This window comes from Microtus pennsylvanicus, chromosome 2 (assembly GCF_037038515.1).
Source record: "Microtus pennsylvanicus isolate mMicPen1 chromosome 2, mMicPen1.hap1, whole genome shotgun sequence".
NCBI lineage: Eukaryota > Metazoa > Chordata > Mammalia > Rodentia > Cricetidae > Microtus > Microtus pennsylvanicus.
The window spans coordinates 80,296,738-80,315,459 of NC_134580.1; the positions used below are offsets into that span (position 1 = coordinate 80,296,738).

General features: G+C 48.9%; 1 protein-coding gene across 1 annotated transcript in view; it reads left to right on the forward strand.

Annotated features, from left to right (window-relative positions):
- Positions 1–18,722, forward strand: part of Abtb2 (ankyrin repeat and BTB domain containing 2) — a 155,528-nt gene that overhangs the window by 109,035 nt on the left and 27,771 nt on the right. Inside the window, exons 2-3 of the mRNA XM_075961570.1 lie at positions 6,731–6,877; positions 11,078–11,291. Of these exons, the coding sequence (XP_075817685.1) occupies positions 6,731–6,877; positions 11,078–11,291 (361 nt within the window). The remainder of the gene's footprint in view (positions 1–6,730; positions 6,878–11,077; positions 11,292–18,722) is intronic.

Sequence of the window (18,722 nt, forward strand, 5' to 3'; positions counted from 1 at the left end):
CCCCCCTCCTCTGCCTCTGCCACCGAAGCACAGAGATGTCAGGTGTAAACACCACATCCAGCTCCCCTGCGTGTGTCTTTTGAATGTGTTGTTTACAAAAGTAGCTCACAGAAATTGGTGTGCGTTCCTTCTGTGGGTCAGAATGTGACAAAGTACCACTGTCACGGGGAGGCTGTTCCTTAAAGGACAAGGTCATTCTCAGCCTCCTGCTTCCAGGGTCACCCAGATCCCTTGCAGCGAGGCCACCTAGAATCTCTTCAAAAGTACTCAAAGTAGCACCGAGCCTTTTTCCACAGGAAGAAGCTCAGTTGTTCATGGTTGGTTTTCTGCCCCGAGCTGCCCCTGCTGTGATTCTTGCTGTGTTTTCCACAGTTCACCTGTCAGTTTAATTTTCCGAATCGGTCTACATGGTTAGGCAGCTTTTCTCTTACCCTCTTGCAAAGACACCAACATCAGTGAAGCAGTTGTATTTGAAGCGAGTTTGTGCTCCAGACATCTCGAGCGGCATCCGTGGTCTCTGCTGGCTGGTTTCCTCATGAGCACCCAGTGTGCTGTCTGTGACCAGACTGATGTCTGCTAGAATGGATGCAAGTGTCAGAACACTCTCAGGGGACTTGGAGTCTCCAGCACTGTTTTGTGGGGCAGTCTAGTGTTCTGTTGGCCCTTTCCACCTCTCCAGATCCTCGCCCTGTCTAGGGCTTCCCCAAGAAGCTGAGGGAGAAAAGAGCAGGCACCTCACAGTTCCATGGATGAGATCAGGCTGTTGGGGCTTCCAGTCCCTACCTGGTGGCACTGACTTTCGACTGCCCCTCTTCTCAGGAGAAAGGGATGGCTAACACCTCTGTGTCTTACTTCACCAGCCTTTAATTTTGCTCCTCGGCCACTTGGGCAGTTGTAACTCTGAGTTCTTACTTCTGGGCTCCTGGTCTCACCCACCTCAAAAAAAAAATACCTCACAGTAGGACCACCTGGTAATTTAGCTAGAGCAAAGTATTAACCAGAGGTGATTATTATTTGGTTTTAATTTCCTGCCCATAAAAGAGAAAGTGGGGAGAGGAGTGAGATGGTTCGGTGGGTAAAAGCTCTTCTCTCTAAGCTGCCTTGAGTTCCATCCCTGAGATGCCCATGGTAGAAGGAGAGAACCCACCCGTTATCCTCTGACCTCTGTGCACGTGTGTGTCGGGGGAGGGGACCCCACCCCATACACACATAAATACACTCATACATACACAAATAGATGTAAGAAAAACAAATTTTTAAAGAGAAGGATATGAGCTATGCCTTGTGGCGTGAGCCCATAATCCCAGCTCTTTCAGAGGCTGAGACAGAAGAATCACATGTACAAGGCCAGCCTAGGCAAGTTAGTGCAACCCTCTCTCAAAAAGTAAGACAAGGGGGCTGAAGAGATGGCTCAGCAGTTAAGAGTACTGACTGCTCTTCCAGAGGACCTGGGTTCAATTCTCAGCACCTGCACGGCAGCTCACAACTGTAACTCCAGTTTCGGGGGATCTGACACCTTCACATAGACATCCATGCAGCAAAGCACCAATCCACTTAAGATTTAAAAAAAAATTAAATTAAAATAAAAGTGAGACAAGTGCAAGGGACAGAGTTGAGTGGTAGAGCTCTTGCCTGTCATTTAGGGGCTTCAGGCTCTGGTACTGAGGGGGAGAAAAAGGGAGAGAGGAGGGAAATTGTGAGTGCTGATACAAGGGACACCGGAAGTGCTTGTCCCCCTCCTGTACTCATCCCCCTGGAGTCTGAACCTCAGTCCCTTCCTAGAGACAGAGTGACTGCTGCTGAGTTTGCATCCCATTTTGCCATTTTTGAACAAGGCTTTAGCCAAGTGACCCAACCCATGTAAACCTGTGTCCCCAGAAGACTGGGCACTGCGGTAGTAGCTTCCTGATAGGTCCTTGTAGGGGCCTAAAAGCTTGTGTACCCCACTTCTGGCATAGGATATGGAGCAGGCACAAGCCTGCTCCCACTTATTCTTCGCTTACGGTCAGCATTTGGTCAGACTCAGTTTAGGCATCCTGTTCCCTGTATGCACACACAAACACCTCTCTTAACTTGTCTCAGAATTTTGTCCTCTTTTGAACTCTTGGTTCCTCTGAAGGATGTGGGGTAGGTGGTGGTCCCTGCTGTCTTGGCACATGCACGAGGATCCCTGTACCAAGGAGGGGAAATGGGGCTTCAGTCACAGGCCTGCAAGGAGACTTACTCTTGTAGAAGTCACTCACAAGGCTAGGGAGGGTGCTGGTAATGGGGTGTTGAGTTTGAAGGGCACTTATGTTGCAGCCTGGCTGGCTTTGGAATGAAGTATCGGGAAAATCTAAGCTGCATTCAGTCGCACACAAAAAAGACATTTTTACATTAATATTGTCAGGGTGGAAAGTGGGGGGGATATTCACATACACACCCATGTGTGTATTTGTGCTTATATACACACATACATGCACACACACACCCATGCATGTATTTTTGCTTATGTACCCACATGCATGCACACACACATATACACACACACCCATGAACATATTTGTGCTTATGTACCCACATGCATGCACACATACACACATGCACATATTTGTGCTTATGTACCCACATGCATGCACACACACACACACACACCCATGTGCGTATTTGTGCTTATGTACCCAAATGTGCACATACACATACCCATACACATATTTGTGCTTATGTGCCCACATGCACATACACACACACATACACACCCATGCACATATTTGTGCTTATGTACCCACATGCATGCACACACACACATGCTGTGATGACTGTGAAATGAACACAGAGAAATCAGCACTCACCAGTTCTGTTTATTGTCACTGCTGACCAGTTAGCAGTTAAGTACTAGAATGGCAAACGTGGGGAGTGCTTGAGGGGTCCACTCAAGTGCTAGAGAGGACTTGAGGTGCCTTCAAATCGGTCCTATATTTCAGAGAAGCAGTTGAAATCATCCTCTGTTCATTTGAACTAAACTTCTGGTTTGCCAGCAAGGTGTGCTGCCCTTCCACTCCTGGAATGGCATGTGCTCAGGAGAGACTGCGCCTCTGCAAGCAGAAACCAGGGTTAATTCCTGGGTGTCGCCTCCTTGTGAGAAGGCGGGTTCCCAGGCTTTAGGGTGGAGTTTTCCACCTACCACAACACCACCCTCTCTGGGCACTAGTAAGGAATATGATGGGAAGATTCCTTACTTACCCCCACCTATGAACTGCAGTCACCTGAGAAAACAGCACTGAAACTTAGCTCAGAGAAGGCACACTCTAGTGTGCTGGGCTTCCCCCACTGCTGACATCCGGGGACATGCTGGGAGCTTTGCCACTTGACTAGCAGAGTTACTCCTCACCCCTGTGTCTCAGACAAGGAAGGAAAGACACTGTCTAGTCTTCCCTGGACAAACGCACTTGAATTTCTTCCTTAGGGGCAATGAGGAGGCTTGGGAGAGCTGCAGACTGAGGGCAGCGAAGGCCAGAGTGAGGAGCAGGGCAGTGGCCAATTTTGAAATATTGAGGTGGTTAAAGCAGTGGTCAGTTGGTGGCATGGAAGGAGGAGAGAATGGAGGATGCTCAGATATCTCTTGCTTTGCAACTGAGTGAATGCAGTACTATCGGAAAGAGTGGAAGAGGAGCAGGAGGCTGCAGCTTTGCAAAGCCAGGGGTTCCAAGATTCAAGGATGGGGCGGCCATGAGAAACCCTGACTGGTGGAAGAGCAAAGCTCTCTGTGCGCTTGTGATCCCAGTGATGATGGCAGGGAGGAAGCAGACTAGGCAGAGCCCTGGGAGCTTGGGGGCCACATTCCTGGCCTGCAGGGCGAAGCTCAATCCGGAGAGAAACCCTGACTCAGACAAAAGGTGTGGAAGAGCTTGAGGACTGATATCCAGGGTTGTTCTCTGACCTCCACACAGTGCTGTACGTTCACCTAAGACCATCAGAAGACACAGTTATTTACGTTATGATTCATAACGACATCAACATTACAGTTATGAAGTAGCAATGAAAATAGTTTTGTGATTGGGGGTCACCACTACATGAGGAACTGTATTAAAGGGTCGCAGCATTGGGAAGGTTGAGAATCACTGATATGAATGGGCAAGGTGATCAAAATTAAAATACCATTTCGTTTCAGCAGCTAAGAATCTCTTCAGTGATGAGCTTCAAGTTGTAGCAGATCCATTTTCAGTGTCTGGTAACCTCTATGACCATCGTCCTGCCTGCATCTGTCATCCGTAAGGAGGGCGAGCATAGCACCTCATGAAGTCTGAGGGACTCAGTGAAATAATATGGGAGCTGCTCTCACAATGCCTGATGCAGAAAACCTAGGAAGTCGGCTGCGGTGGGAACTAGAGAGACGGCTCCATGGGTCAGAGTCCTTGCTGAGCAAGCGTCAGGACCTGTGTTTGAAACCTCAGAGCCAGAATAACTGAATGTGGCTGCAAATGGGCCTGTAACCCAAGGGGGTCACTGGGGCTCTCTGGTTACCAGTATTACTCCAGGCTAGGTGAGAGCGCGTGTGTCAGGGGAATAAGGTGGGGAGTGGTAGAGCAGGCCACTTGTGTGGCTGCCTCTGACCTCTGAGTCTGCACAGACACTCAAGCCTTTACATGTGGACATGTGCCCTGTAGGCACGTTCTGTGAACACACAAAAATATTTTAAAGTCAGCTTTAGTCCTGTCTTCATTGTTTTCCTTGATGAAAGAATAAATTATAGAATAGATAGGGAAGAGTCTCTTCAAAGCTGTGATTCTGATTATTATTAATAACAGGTTCCTAATTACTTTTGCCACCGTATTCAGCCCCTTTGGATGGCTGACAACTGACAAAATAGGAAGTTACTAGCGGAGTTGCCCGCCCCTGCTGCCAGATCTAGTGACATAAAATTTCTCACTGGGAGGCCTTTGACAAGTCAGCTGAATTTCCTGTGCCCTTGCCGTAAGCCCTGCAGATGTGATCCACATGTCCCCAGTGCTGTTTCTGTCAGTGGGAAGGGAGACCGCACTAGGCTGCCGCAGGAGCCCCACCCCCACCCCGGCCGCTGGGGCTGTAGCTGCACTTGAGTAGCTTTCTCTTCTTTTGTTCAACTCATTTTAATACTCAGAGGCCAACTCGTCCTAATGTGTTTGACCCAGCAATTAGAATTTCTGTTTTAGGGACCAGGACCCTGGCAAGGGTTAAGAGTCATCCAGTCACGTGCTCTTTCTCGTCCTGTGGAAATAAATATTTGAGGAAGGCTTTGGTTCCAGCCTTGTGGAGCTAATTCTTACTGTGATGGGGGTAAGGGCCCAGAGAGGATTAGCCTCAGTCACTCTGGTACCAAGGAGGATGGATTGACAGACCTGTCACTTGCACCTGCCGGATGATCCACAGAGATACGCCAGGAAGGGCCCAGGCTAGAGGAAGACTGCCCGTGTGCCTTTGTCCCACAAGAGAGAAATGTCACAGGCTCGGGGGGAGCATGCATAAGTCAAAGGGCCTAGCATTACCCAGCTGTGTTCTCATGCACAAGAGCCATTCACAGGGGCAGCGTGAGCCTTGGTGGTGTGGTCACTAACTCTGGACACCTAGGGGACAAGTGTACACCTTCTAGAACCATCTTAACTGGATCTGAAACCTACCTGAGAATGATTTATGGTCTCCCACCGCTGTCTCTAGTCAGCAGACAGACCATGTAGCCTGCCCAAGATCACGTGGCTAGTCACATGTCAGCCAGTGGTTATGAACTCCAGAGCCTATCCTAACCACCCCCTGCTGCTGCATACCCTTGTCACCTCCCTGCATGCCAGAGTGGGGACTCTAACTCGGTCTTGCCCACATGCTAAAAACTCTACAGTTTTCTCAGGAAATTTTAGATTTCCTGAGATTCACCTCCAAAGTGAATGGCTAGATTTCTATGGAGTTTTTTTTTTAACAATACATAAACAAATACTAGGCAGAAGTTTGAACAGTCCACCAGAGAAGCAATGGCTCCCAGAATTTGGAAATTCCTGCCCTAGGAATTTCTACATGTGCGTAAAACATAGGAATTTCTGCGTGCAGTGGGCATCTCCACGCCACAGGTTCTGCATTGCTGGTACATGCTAAAGCTGCGAGCTGGAGAGATTTACAAGCTGGCATCCCCTGGGATGGATTTGAAATCTCTACCCTGTTGCTGAATGCTAATGAGAAACACTAATTGGCCTTGGCCAGGGGCTGGGACAGTCCCCTTCGTAAAGTAGGGAGGGCAGTATCCCTCCCCAGTGGTGGCTCCGGCCTCCTGGGCCGAAAGGAGAAATGGGTTGCTGGAGAAGAGAGAGGACTCTGCAGGCAGCTGGCCTATGAAGGGCGGTGCTCACCTGAACTGACCAAGTCTAAATGCTATAGAACAAAGCTGGGGCTCAGTGTCACTCCAGAACCCTGAACAAAGGAGCACTCTGGCCCAGTCAAAGCTTGCTGTAAATGCTCAATGTAGGGCCTGAGTCTATAGCCTAGTTTCTTGACAATTCCAAATTCTGTCTACATGTGGGTAAAACCTTCACCGAAGAGGTCCACTTCTCTCTCATTGTGACCCCAGGGCACCAAGCAGAGGAAAGACCCCCCTTCCCAAGGCTCAGGGGGGGCTTGTCCTATGACTCTGCTCTGTCAGGACAGGGTAGGGCGCTGAAGCTGTGGTCTGCTCTGCAGAGTTTCTCTCCGCTCTCAGTGTGACCTCTGCGTCTTGTTTCTCCCACAGGTGTCCTCTCCCTCCCGGCCTACTTCAGTCCCTACAACAGTGGGTCCCTGGGCCACGACGAGCGAGCCGATGCCTATGCTCAGCTGGAGCTGCGGACGCTGGAGCAGTCTCTCCTGGCCACATGTGTGGGCAGCATCTCAGAGCTGAGTAAGGATGGGGCCTGGGGGGGGGGGGAGGCAGTAACTGGGCTCTGGCACTAAGTCATTCGAGCCTCTCGAAGCCCCTTGTTCTTGCTCCAGTTCTCATCCTCAGCCTCCATTCCGCCCAGAGCACAAGCCACCACTGGAAACCTAGGTATTTACTCCTAAGGAATTTAGTTTTCCATTCTGACTAGAAGTTGTTAGTGCCTTGCTCACTTTTGCCTACTGCATTTCTCCAGTACGCAACATTCCCCAGCACAGATAACAGCACCTGGTGCTCTCTGTGTGCACGGGAGTGAAAGTCCACAGGCGCATTCGAAGGGATGAGGTCTGTCCCGCCCAGTCTGTCTCCTGAAACTCTCCTGGGCTTGGTCTCTGGCCTGGCCTGGCCACTCCTTAGGATACCGAGAAACAACATCCTCAGTGTGCCTTCTGAGAGACAGCAGAACAGGCTGTGTCACAGGCCACACTGCCTGGTCCCTCCCTCTGAAACCGAAGGTTTTGCTAACCTACTCTGCAAGGGAGGGGAAAAAGGTGGAGGCAGATATTTTAATTTTGTTTCAGAGACTAAAGACCTTAATGAGGCTAGTGATACTTGGCACTGAGCACCGTGGATGTAGAATTCACCCTGGACTTTCCATGTGTTAACTCTCCGTGCCTAGCCCAGGACCAGCTGGCCTGCTAAGTTTGGAAGATCCATTCTTGTAACAGGTCTAGCTGCCTAGAGAGTCCTGGCCCTCGGATTTTTCTCTCACCCTCTGTACCCATGAGGATTTTAAAGAGAAAGAATGGGCAGGAAGCAAAGCCCTTCTGTTTAAGGGTGGCCAGATGTTTAAGGCCTTATTTTGAAGATGGTGCTATATTCCAGACTCTCTCGCCTGCTGTTTTTATTTGATGGCACATAATGAGGGCTGGAATGAGCTGCACGAAACCTGTAGCACCTCTAATCAAGTCTTCCATGGTTAGTAAGCGGCGAGGGCTTGTTTTCCCATGCCTGGTGGGTGTTTCTGGGCATGGGGCCAAGGTTTCATTGAGCTTGGGATCAGTTGATTCTCAAGTACAATACGGGGATGCTCCAAAAGCACCAAGCGTCCACCTGTGCAAGGGCCCAGCCCAGTCACCTCAAGGCTTCGGGAATGAGCTGTGCCAAGGGACCACAGATATGTGTGCCCTCAATTACAGATTGAAACTTTGCAAAATACCATAAAGATGGGTAGCTAGAAAAAATGAAATAAGATGTGTAAAATGAAAGGCTGATTTTTAAAAATTATTCTTAGATAAACACAAAATTACTGTCAAATTGCTATAGATATCTTTTTTTTCCCTTCTTTCTTTTCTTCTTTCCTGAGACAAGGTCTCATATAGCCCAGGCTGGCTTCAAACACTCTAGTACAGCTGATGAACTCCTGATTCTTCTCCCTCTGTCTCCTAAGTGGGATTGTAGGCATGTCCTATCATGCCCAGGCAGAAGATCAAACCCTGGGTTTTGGGCATGCTAGGCAGGCACTCTACCAAATGAGCCACGGGTATCTTTTTAAAAAGTCACTCTTCATTTCTAGAGTTAACCTGTGAGCTGTTAACAGGTCTATAGCCAGTACCAGTGAGTGGCCTGCCCCAGCTCACAGGTCGCACTCCGTGTGCTATGGATGCCACCCTCCAGAGCTGGTGGGGGAGGTGAGCCCCAGGTACGGTCCTCACCAGCTTCCGCGCTAGCTTGCAGCTGTGGCCATCCTTGCACTCCTGGGAATAAATACCCCTTCCAAGGTGGGTCTAAAGATCAGATGAGATTTTTACCTGTGTTTTATGTCTATCATAAAGCTTAAAACATAGAAAATGACAGAAGCTAAAAATCACCCAAGAAGAGGCTCCAAGGTGAGCCGTGGCTTTGGCCATTGATGAAGCTGCCTAAGCTTTCCCAAAAGTCCTGTCTATCTGCAGCCTCCATCCCTTGATCTTGGAGAAAAGCTGGCCTTAGCAAGGATTTAGATTGAGGAAGCTGGCTACCTCTCTTCTGCCTCCGTGGTTTCTCTGAACCTCTGAGCCCCCGTGTCCTGTTTTCCCTTAAAGGAAACTCCAGAGGCAGTTTCCCTTGCTGTCCTGCATCTCCTGCCTGCGTTCTGGCTAGAAATATGCTGCCAAAGGGTGCTGCACCAATAACAATAAAACAACAATAAAAATAATTAACGCTAATGGCCTCACCTTGTCCATCCTTCGGAATGGCATTTCAACACAACCTCTCTTTGATGCTATCTCAGACACTTTGATTTCTCGTAGCCCTGTGGTTCATCAACTGTTGTGACATTTAGACCTAGAGAACGAGGAGCCAGGTTTCGGCTTTTTGCCACCAACTTAGCTGGTACTGACGGCTGGAGGTGCAGCCTCCTGCTGCTTTTGATGCCAGTTTCTGCCACCCAGGAGCTGGTGTTGCAGGGCCAGATTCCTCCTCTCTTGGGAAATATGGGGCAGTGTTTGTGTGTGAGCAGTGGTTCTGCGAGAACCCCAGGGGTTCAGGAAAGATGGAGGAATGGTGGTGGAGGCTGTGTTAACCTCAGCTTTGCTGAGTACTTGGTTCCTTATTATTCCTTTGACTCCTCAAAACTGATCTGTGCTGGCATCTCTATTTCACAGATGAGGAAACTGAGGCTCAGAGCTTTACTTAGGATACACAGACTAGCAGTAACTGACCTTCAGTCTGAAGCCACAAGTATTAGACTCTGGAGTCTGGGCTTTGATCAGGTGTGTTGGGGATGATCTTTAAACCTGACTGAATATTAAAATCACCGAAGGATTTGCCCTGGACCAAGGCAATCAAGAGTTGCTGGACGTGGCCAGTATCAGGATCACATAGTCACCACCCTTTTCGCCCTGGAATTGGCCCGAGGCCCAAGGCAGCTAACTGTAATTTGAGGACTGAAAAGGACCAGGAGGGATTCTTTGTGTCTTTTGTGTCCACCTTGGTTGGAGATAATACACGGAGGGCTCTTTGAGGTGGGGTGTTCCAATTCTGTTCATTTATCCCTGCTTGAACCCAGTCACTGACACTGTACTGGGAGAATGTGGCAGCCAGAATGCCTAAGTCAAGCCTCGAAATGAAATTGTTGAGATGAAATTCATGCACAAGACTGCTCCATTTACTCACCAGGCATTTCTGAACACCTGTGTGTGGGAGACTGCGGACTCTAGGAACACAGAGAAATGCAGGACCAGACACCTGTAAGCTGAGTGATGGAGGCTGGCCAGATAAAGTAATGCATTGGTGTTGCTGATCTAAAGCAACTTGTAGGCACAGTCAGAACCTGGTCGCTTCTGCTACTCCGGCGTTAGCTGGGTTTCTAAGGCTTCCTGTGGGACGGGCCATCTGTGGCAGTCTGCTCTGAGTTCTCAGGCCTAGAGAACACAGAGGCGCCACTCGTCCCAGAACAGGGGTGCCTGCAGGTGCTTGGGGCTGTTTCAGACCATCCTTTCTCAGCATTGTGGCCTCACACAATGATGGAACATTTCCTGTCAGGGGCTGGTGGGATGTTGAAAAGACCAAGACAGAAACACAACACAGGATATGGGGACCTATGACCCCACAGATTCCAGTAAGGCAGGGTACAGCCCATAGCACGTGAAGTTCATGGGTTTTAGAATCAACTAGTTGACACAGCCCATGTACTATAGGCTCATAACTTATGTACACATAAGTTTGGATATGTTCAGCAGATAAGTCTCAATGCCTTCATTTAAACGTGGCGATATACTTGATCCTTAGCACTGTAGGGAGTAAGCTGACTTCTATTTCTAAGGAGTTGCATCCTCTGTGTATAGTTGAGTGTTCAGTGGATGATGGCAGCCTTTATCATCCCCGGGTCTTGCACATGATAACATAGGGGAGACTCCAGAGCCTGCGCTTGGCTGGTTCCCATGGTCAGAGAACTGAGGGAAGGCCCCTGGGGCGGTAGAGAGAGTAGAGATGTTGAAAAGGAAACCACATTAGCATAAGTTCTGGAGGAGTCAGCTCTGCCAAGGGCTTGTAATTCAGCTGCTAAGGCAAGACTGGGAATGAAAGGGAAACCAAATTGCTATTGTGGTCTAGGTGACAGTCTCCTCCTCAGCCTGTTGACTCTGGGGTAAACAGTAATTACACTGAGTGAAGGGTGCTGCCACCCGAGGAGAACGTGGGCTGGGAACTCAGACTCTGGCCTTTTCCCCTTCCCCTCTCCAGGTGACTTGGTCTCGCGAGCCATGCATCACATGCAAGGGCGCCACCCCCTGTGCCCCGGCACCAGCCCTGCTCGCCAGGCCCGCCAGCCACCACAGCCCATCACATGGTCCCCTGATGCTCTTCACACGCTCTACTACTTCCTGAGGTGTCCACAGATGGAGTCCATGGAGAACCCCAATCTGGACCCCCCAAGAATGACCCTGAACAATGAACGGTAGGTATCAGTCTTGCCCAAGCACCAAGTAGGGAATGCTCACAAGAGCACATTGACCTGCTGACCGGGCAAGAAGCCTGGTGCTAGCCAACATGTGTGAGGGGAGGCTTGTGTGCTCAGGCAGATGAAGGCCCATGTATAAGGTGGTATTTCTTTACCTAGGGCAGATGCTTTAAGGGGTCATTGAGGCTAGGAAGTGGGCTTTAGCCTCCATGTGGAATTGGTTAGCTTAACATGTACTATCTAGGCTCTTTGAAACTCGGTTTCTGCTACAAAACGAGACATCTTTGCTGATCTGGAAAGGTGGCAGTGGGGCTGAGTGAGCAGACACTTTGGCCCTCCATCAGTGGTAGCTGTCACCTCTTTTGATGGCAGTGCCACTGTTATAAGGAATCTTGGGTCTGTTTTGCCCTAGCTACTTGTTTCTTAGGGGCCCTGGCAGGTTTTTGTGATCTCCAGAGCCCCAAGCCCTTTCTAAGCCGAACACATCTACAGGTTGTAGACTTCCAAGGGTGACCCAACGAGGGCTTGAGAAAGGGATGCCTGCGTGTTCACGTAAGCCGGACGACAGGGCTCTAGTTGTAGGTCCTCAGAGGCCTACTCTCTGGAAACCTTTTTCCTAAAGGATTTTTAAAAAATAATACAGCGGAACTGGAAAATGGCTCAGTGGTTAAGAGCACTGCCGCTCTCTTCCTGAGGATCTGAGTTTGATTCCCACCCACATAACAGCTCACAACCATTCATAACTATCTATAACTCCAGTCTCAGGGGGTCTGGTGGCCTCTTCTGACCTCTGCTAGCACTAAGCATGTGTGTGACACACACACACACACGCATGCATATATATATATATATATATGCAAAACACTTAATATAATTTTAAAAAGCCTAAAAGTTTTAATAAATAAATCTCTTAAAAATATAACCCAAATAATCTGGACATGATGGTGCATATCTTTAATCCCAGCACTCAGGAGACGAAGGCAGGTGGATCTCTATGAGTTCGAGGCCAGCCTGGTCTACTTAGTGAGTTCTAAGACAGCCATGGCTCTGTAGAGAGACCTATCCCCCTAAAACAAATGTGTAGTGTACACGTATATGTATATATTTAGTATATATACCCAATTAACTGTATATGCTGCATGTACCTTCCTGTGAGCTTGAAGCTGTGTTCTCCTTCATGGGAAAAACCCTCATTTGCCTTTGGAAACCCTGTTTGTACTTACTGCTACCCAAGAGAGCCCAGGACAGGGAAAGGGCCCCAAGAAGGAAGGTGGCCTGTGGCCTTGCCCAGCTGCCTCTGTTGTCTTCAGGGAACATCAGCCTGCTCTACAGCAAGGTCCCCTTCTCCAGGACCTCTGCAGTCACACAGCACACACACTAAGGTGTATTTCCATGCTCTGGTTGGAAGCATTGGTACTCCCGTGGATGTACAGCAGTGTTTGGAGCAGACTTGCAGTGCTGTGGACCAGGTGGCCTGGGTACAAAGAACGACACTGACATTACATTCATTAACCTTGAGACCTTTGTGCAAGGTTCTCCAGCTCACAGTGCTCCATATCCCCTGCTGTGAACACAGCAGTGGTAAAGAAGACTGTGAACAGATTCCAGGAAGGCAGCCAGTGCTCAGTGAGTATTTACTTTCTATCAGACACGATGCTGAGCACTTTATGGCTGTGTGTTCATGTCTTTCGCATCTACCAGGAAGGAGGTACTCATTTTATACATGAGACATGGAAGCACAGAGAGACTCAATGACTAGCCAAGGCCTTAGAGGCTGTGCTCATAACCACCGTGCCATAAAGCCTGTAACTGAAGACACGCAACATGCTAGTGGCCTGGCAAATACACACTTGAGTAATGAGAGGAATAAATGCTGCCATCCTTATTACTATTACTGATATCGTTATGATGTCAACATCGGTTTATTTCTCTGGAAGGCTGAGGGAGGCCCAAAACGAGGCTGCAGCTGAAACCCAAGGCATTCTGAAAGTCAAGCCCATGCAGTGGGGGGTGGAGCCAGATCGCAGGCCCTGCACCCCAGCTGTTTCTGTTTTGTGGAGAAAGTGTTGCGGTTGCAAAAGTTGGCTGGGGAAGAACAAGGGCTAGGCAAACCGCATTAGAGAGAGAAGAGGAGGAGACTTCCTTGCTGTTTGGTAAGGTTCTCGAGAGGTGTGAGGCCCGGAGCCGGGCCCCAGCAAAGCCAGCTTGGAGAAGGTGAACTAGGCCTGTTGCCCTGGACTGGACTGGGCTGCTCTACCCTCAGACTGTGGCCCGCCACACCAACCCCAGCATTTTTTGACAGCAGCATCTGACTTGGCCCCTCAAGTGCCCCTCCCCCCATGCTCATAGCAGCAACAGCAGGCTTCCCTATGGCAGGAGTCCATTATCTGCATGTGGTGGTGGCCACCGAGTTTGAATAGCACTGTACACACGTGTATGTATTTAGATACCAATTATCTAGAAACCACACTCTGCACCACAAGTCTACTGGTCACAAAGATATTTTTCCATGAATCATTTCAGACAAGTATTAGATTGATAAGAAATTGGAGCCACCACTGTGGGGGCAGTGAAATCTAAAACTTTCAGATCTTAATACTGACAAACAGACCCCAAAAGATACCCAGACAAGCAGCTTCTGTGGCCTGGGCCCCCTCTGCTGATGCAGGCCCTGCTGTGCCTCAGACTTTTCTTAGACAGGACAGACCCTAGAGGCCTTGGTGAGCTGGGTGCCTCGTAGGTGCTTGATGCTCTATTAACCTAACATCCCCACCAAAGTGCTGAGGAAAATTTGCCCCTCTGTGGTAACTAGAATTTGCCAGGGTTCCAGGGCATTTGCTTTGCAAGCTCAGAATACTCCCCTGACTCTACTGTTTCAGTCTGTGAGGTCCTTCCTTTTTCTGCTTCACCTCAGAAGCACTCATCCCAAACCGAACAGCGCCTGTGAGACCCGGTGTGGCAGTGAATGTCTGACCTGAAGGCCTTCTGTGAGGACTGATGGCTGTCCAGGTCTCTTTGGTATCAAGTGACCTCATTCACTACCTCACACCTAGGGGGCTCATTTCTGTGGCCTGGGTCTGGTGGTATGTCTGTTCAAGTCTTCTCTATTTTGTTCATAAGAAATATGCCATGATTCCTTCTAGTGAGGAGCCTTGCATGTCCACAGCCCTGGAGACCAAAGGCACACAGCATGCACAATGTGACGTTCCCTGCTGAGCCTGTACTATTCAAGGGGGCCTCTGTATCTCTGTAAGGCAACCTTCCCCCAGACCTGGGTGTTCTGTGCTTGGGAAGGGAGTCCCACAAACAGCAGGAGCTTAGGATGGCTATCAGGGCGGGGCACCATTGAAAGGAATGAGAAGACAGTCTCATTCTGTGAATTGGGCAGAGTCCAGGAATAGCAGGAATAGTGTTCACACTCTAGGGCAGAGGCCTGAGTTCCAACCAGTTAGCCTACCTGACAGGGGGAAAGTAACTCTATACTAGACGGAACACACACACACACACACACACACACACACACACACGTGCACACACACACACACAGAGATTGTGATCTTTCTTTTAAAGAGCATTTCTAGCTATTTCTGTTTCTTATGCCCATAATTTATCAGGAGGGTGGTGTACCAGGCATAGGCCTGAGTGGTACATGGCTAGATGAGAATTAAAATTAAAGCTTTTCACAGTGCTGCTTATAGCTCTACTCCCTGGCCCGTGACGTCATGAATGGGCCCCAATTTCAGGTCTGCCTCCTCCAGTGCCCTCTAGACTCACCTGCCTATCCTCTACCGAGCCCCCACTTGTTACCCTTGGGAGCTCTCCATCCCTGTGCCCTCCCAGGATGCCTTGCTCTCTGGCAGCTCTGTGTCACAGCACAGGGCCTAGAACCCAGGATCAGTCACAGCTGCTGCCCTGCGGGGTGTGTCACTGCCGAGATTGAGCTCAGAAAGATGCTCCTGTCAGAGGTCCAGGAGTCTGTGCCTCCCTCCCCTGAGGCCAGGAGGAGGCTGGGCAGCCATCTGGCCCAGTGTGCTCCTCGATGGTGGTGGTGTCTGGAGGCAGAGGGCTGGCCAGCTGGAGTGGCAGCCCAGACTGTAACTGTCCTGAGGAATGAGAAGGATGACTGTGTAGACATTCAGGGGAGCAAGAGAACAGGTCTCTCGCCAGCAAATTACTAGAAGATGTCACCAAGCATCGAGAACGGAAGAAGACACAGAGCTAACGGTCCAGAGGGGCCAGATTGACATGGATGACCAGGCCTGTGTGCCAGAGCCCAGGACCCTGAAAAGGCAAGGCCAGGGAGAAAGGAGTGGCAAATATAACAAATCACTACCAGTCTGTTTGCTCAAGCCTTGATCCCTGACTCAGATCCTTTCCTCCTTCCCCCAGCTCTACATGGTGCCTCTTTGTAGAGGGAGATACCCTCCAGGGAGCTGGAGCTTACAGTATGTCAGACCCTGAACTAAGAGTGTCTGAGCTAGGATGGAAGCAAGGCCTGGTGTCATTCAGTCTTCACTCAGCTGGTATAGTCCTATCCAAAGAATAAGCTTAGGTTCAGGGATATACTTTTTGGAGTAGAAACTGTGAGAGGAAGCTCAGTGTTATGGCAGTGTGTTAGGTTGGCCCTCTGGCTCAGAGCCTGCCTTGCTTCAGATCCCCTAACCAGATGGCCGCATGCCTGTCACTTCAGCTTTGTGCCTCCTTGCTGCTTAGCAACCTCGGGATGCTCAAGGATTAATATGTATAAAGCACCTAGACTAGTGTCCAGTATGCGGTGTGTCTGCCGTCTTCATTATCACGTTCAGGAGAGTCTCTGAAGAGTAGACCTCGACCTCAAAAGACAGCCACAGAAAATCAGAAAGGTGGCATGGCTTGGGCAACCAAAGTCACAGAACTTCTGGTATTTCCAGGTATATATATCAGGACAGAAGTAAATTCACACTTTAAAAACACAAACTTAGATAGATCCACCACCACCCACCCCACCACCACCCAGTCTTTACCAACTGCTGATTAGCAAGTGCTCCAGTGTCAAGCTGTGGTCAGTAGTTTCCCATTGGCGAGTACATGCTCAGAGGTGTCTTGAGAGTCTGGCTCGGCCCTTCTTCCTCTGTTCCTGGTAAAATGGAACTCCAGGCCTGCTTCTTTAGGTAGCTCCCCTTGTTCTGGGGACATGACCTTTACACAAGTGAGCCCCACGGTGAGGACAGTCATCTATTTCCTTTGTTCTGTTCCAGATGCAGAAGGGCGATGCTGTTCACAAAAACACTCTAAATAAATCGGAAGTACCCACCGATTGATGTTCAGAGTGTCGAGTCTAAGTGGCTCGTTAATCTTTTGCTCAGCTTGCTAAAGTGTTTTCTTACCAAATAATAGAGATGATGGCGATGGGAGCTTCATGCTACTGACTTGTGATTCCCTTAAATACCACTTCAAGAAGATTTGCAATGTTAAGCTCTTTTCTCCCTGACTCTTCCCGCTTTTTGTGCATTAAATTTCCATCTGTTTACCCAAAATGGAAGTAAATGAAATAATAGCTATTGAGTGAATTAAGTATTGCTTCCATGTTCCCCCACTTGGCATTTCCAGTAACCTCCGAAAGGACTGGTGTCTAGTTTTCAGAGCACACAGAGCTGTCCTTCCCACCCAAGCCATTCCTTGTCACCTCTCCCCCTTCTTTTTCTATTTGAAATGACCTTGTTTAGGTGTTAATCTACTTATCCGGCCTTTTCTCACCCCTTGAAAATGTAAGCGCTAAGAGTCTTCCTTGTTTCTGTGGTGTCCTTAGCACACTGAACAGTCCTTGAAATACAGCAGGCAGTTAAATATTGTCTTCATTTAGCAAATAGTTAGTAGCACCTAATGGTTAGGGTCTGTGAAGTTAGGGCAAAGGGGTTCTCCTTTACCATTTACCAGTTATGTGACTGTAAGCAAGTGGTTTGATTTCCTACACCAAACCCTTACTTGAAATGGAAACGACTTGACCTACTTCTAAAAAGAATTTGTAGGGATCAAATAAGGTAATACATAAAGAGCTTGCCACACAATAAGCTCCCCAAATATGGCAGTTGCTAATATCTGTACAAATGTCATCATCATAAACTTATAGAAGGATTAAAATAGCTAAATCATATTTAATTCAGATAAACCCAAAACATTGGTGAGCTTAAAAGTCATGTCTATTCAAGGTATGAATTTTCTCCCCTTTGTTTGTGTACCTCACTCTTCAGTTCCTGTCTTCACTTTCTTGTAACTCAATACCAACAGTAGGAAAGAAACCTGGTGAGGGACAAAGAGGATGAGGTAGACCAGATGTCCCAAAGGACTTAGGTGAGAGTTGTTTGGAACTAAAGTGTTTGTCAGTTGTAGAGGCTTAAATGTATTACAAACTGCAACCCAAGGATTTAAAATCCTCTACAGCCTGGATTTTCTCTGACCACCCAAACTATGGGTTACTTTCCAACAGTCATGGTGGGTTATGCTCCTGGCCTCCTGCTTACTAAGGTTGGACTGCTGTGACCTGTGTGTGACCTACTGCCCCTGCGTATCTAGGAGCTATGGGATCTGATTTGATTATTGTTTTTGTGAGAAGCAGGAATTCAGCATAGCAGAATGTATTGCTCCAGCCTCTCCTTCCCTCTTCTTACCCACAACTCCAGAGGAGTCAGCAGTCAGTTCTAATGGCAGCCCAGGACACATCATGTCTAGAGAACATTAAGGGATTTTATGTAGCATCTCTGAAGCATTTTACACAACTAACAGTCTCTTGCCTGAAGCTCTTGGAAGAAGTTACTCTTGTTCCCATTTATAGATAAACAGACTGAGGTCCTGAAGAGTACCCAGACATGCCCAAGGTCTCAGCTAGGAAGAGGAAGAGTGGAGCTCAGGCCAGGAATTCTGATTATGATAAACCAATGGCTCCTCAGTATGTATGGTGGTGAATCCATTGCCCTCCCAGGACCGAGCTGGCAAGACTCCTGCCTCTCCACCAGCTCCTCCCCCACCCACTGTGACATGGGTGGCTGGCTCTCAACTGCTTCCCATCAGACTTGAGTTTGCTAGCTCTGGGTGGCCAGCCTAAATGTGGGCATCTGCCAACATCCGAGGAGCGAGCCAGGGATTTGGGGCAGACAAAGAAAGTGGCAGTGCCAGATAATAGAGTATGGGGACAGGACAGGATCCTGGCCAGGCCTCTGACAAGTGCCCCTGCAGGCTGCCCGTTGCCTGTGACTTCCTGTCCCATTGTTTTAACCGCCACTCTTCACAGAACTGAAGACTGGGAACTACCCAGCTCAGGGTTTCATTCATTTCCAGAGGTTTTTTTTTTTTTTTTTTTTTAACATACGCAGCTACAATCCCTTTTGTCTGCAGGGTTCCTGAGAGTGCCTCCATGTGGGGAAGTCCCAGCTCTCAAGGGAACTGATTCTG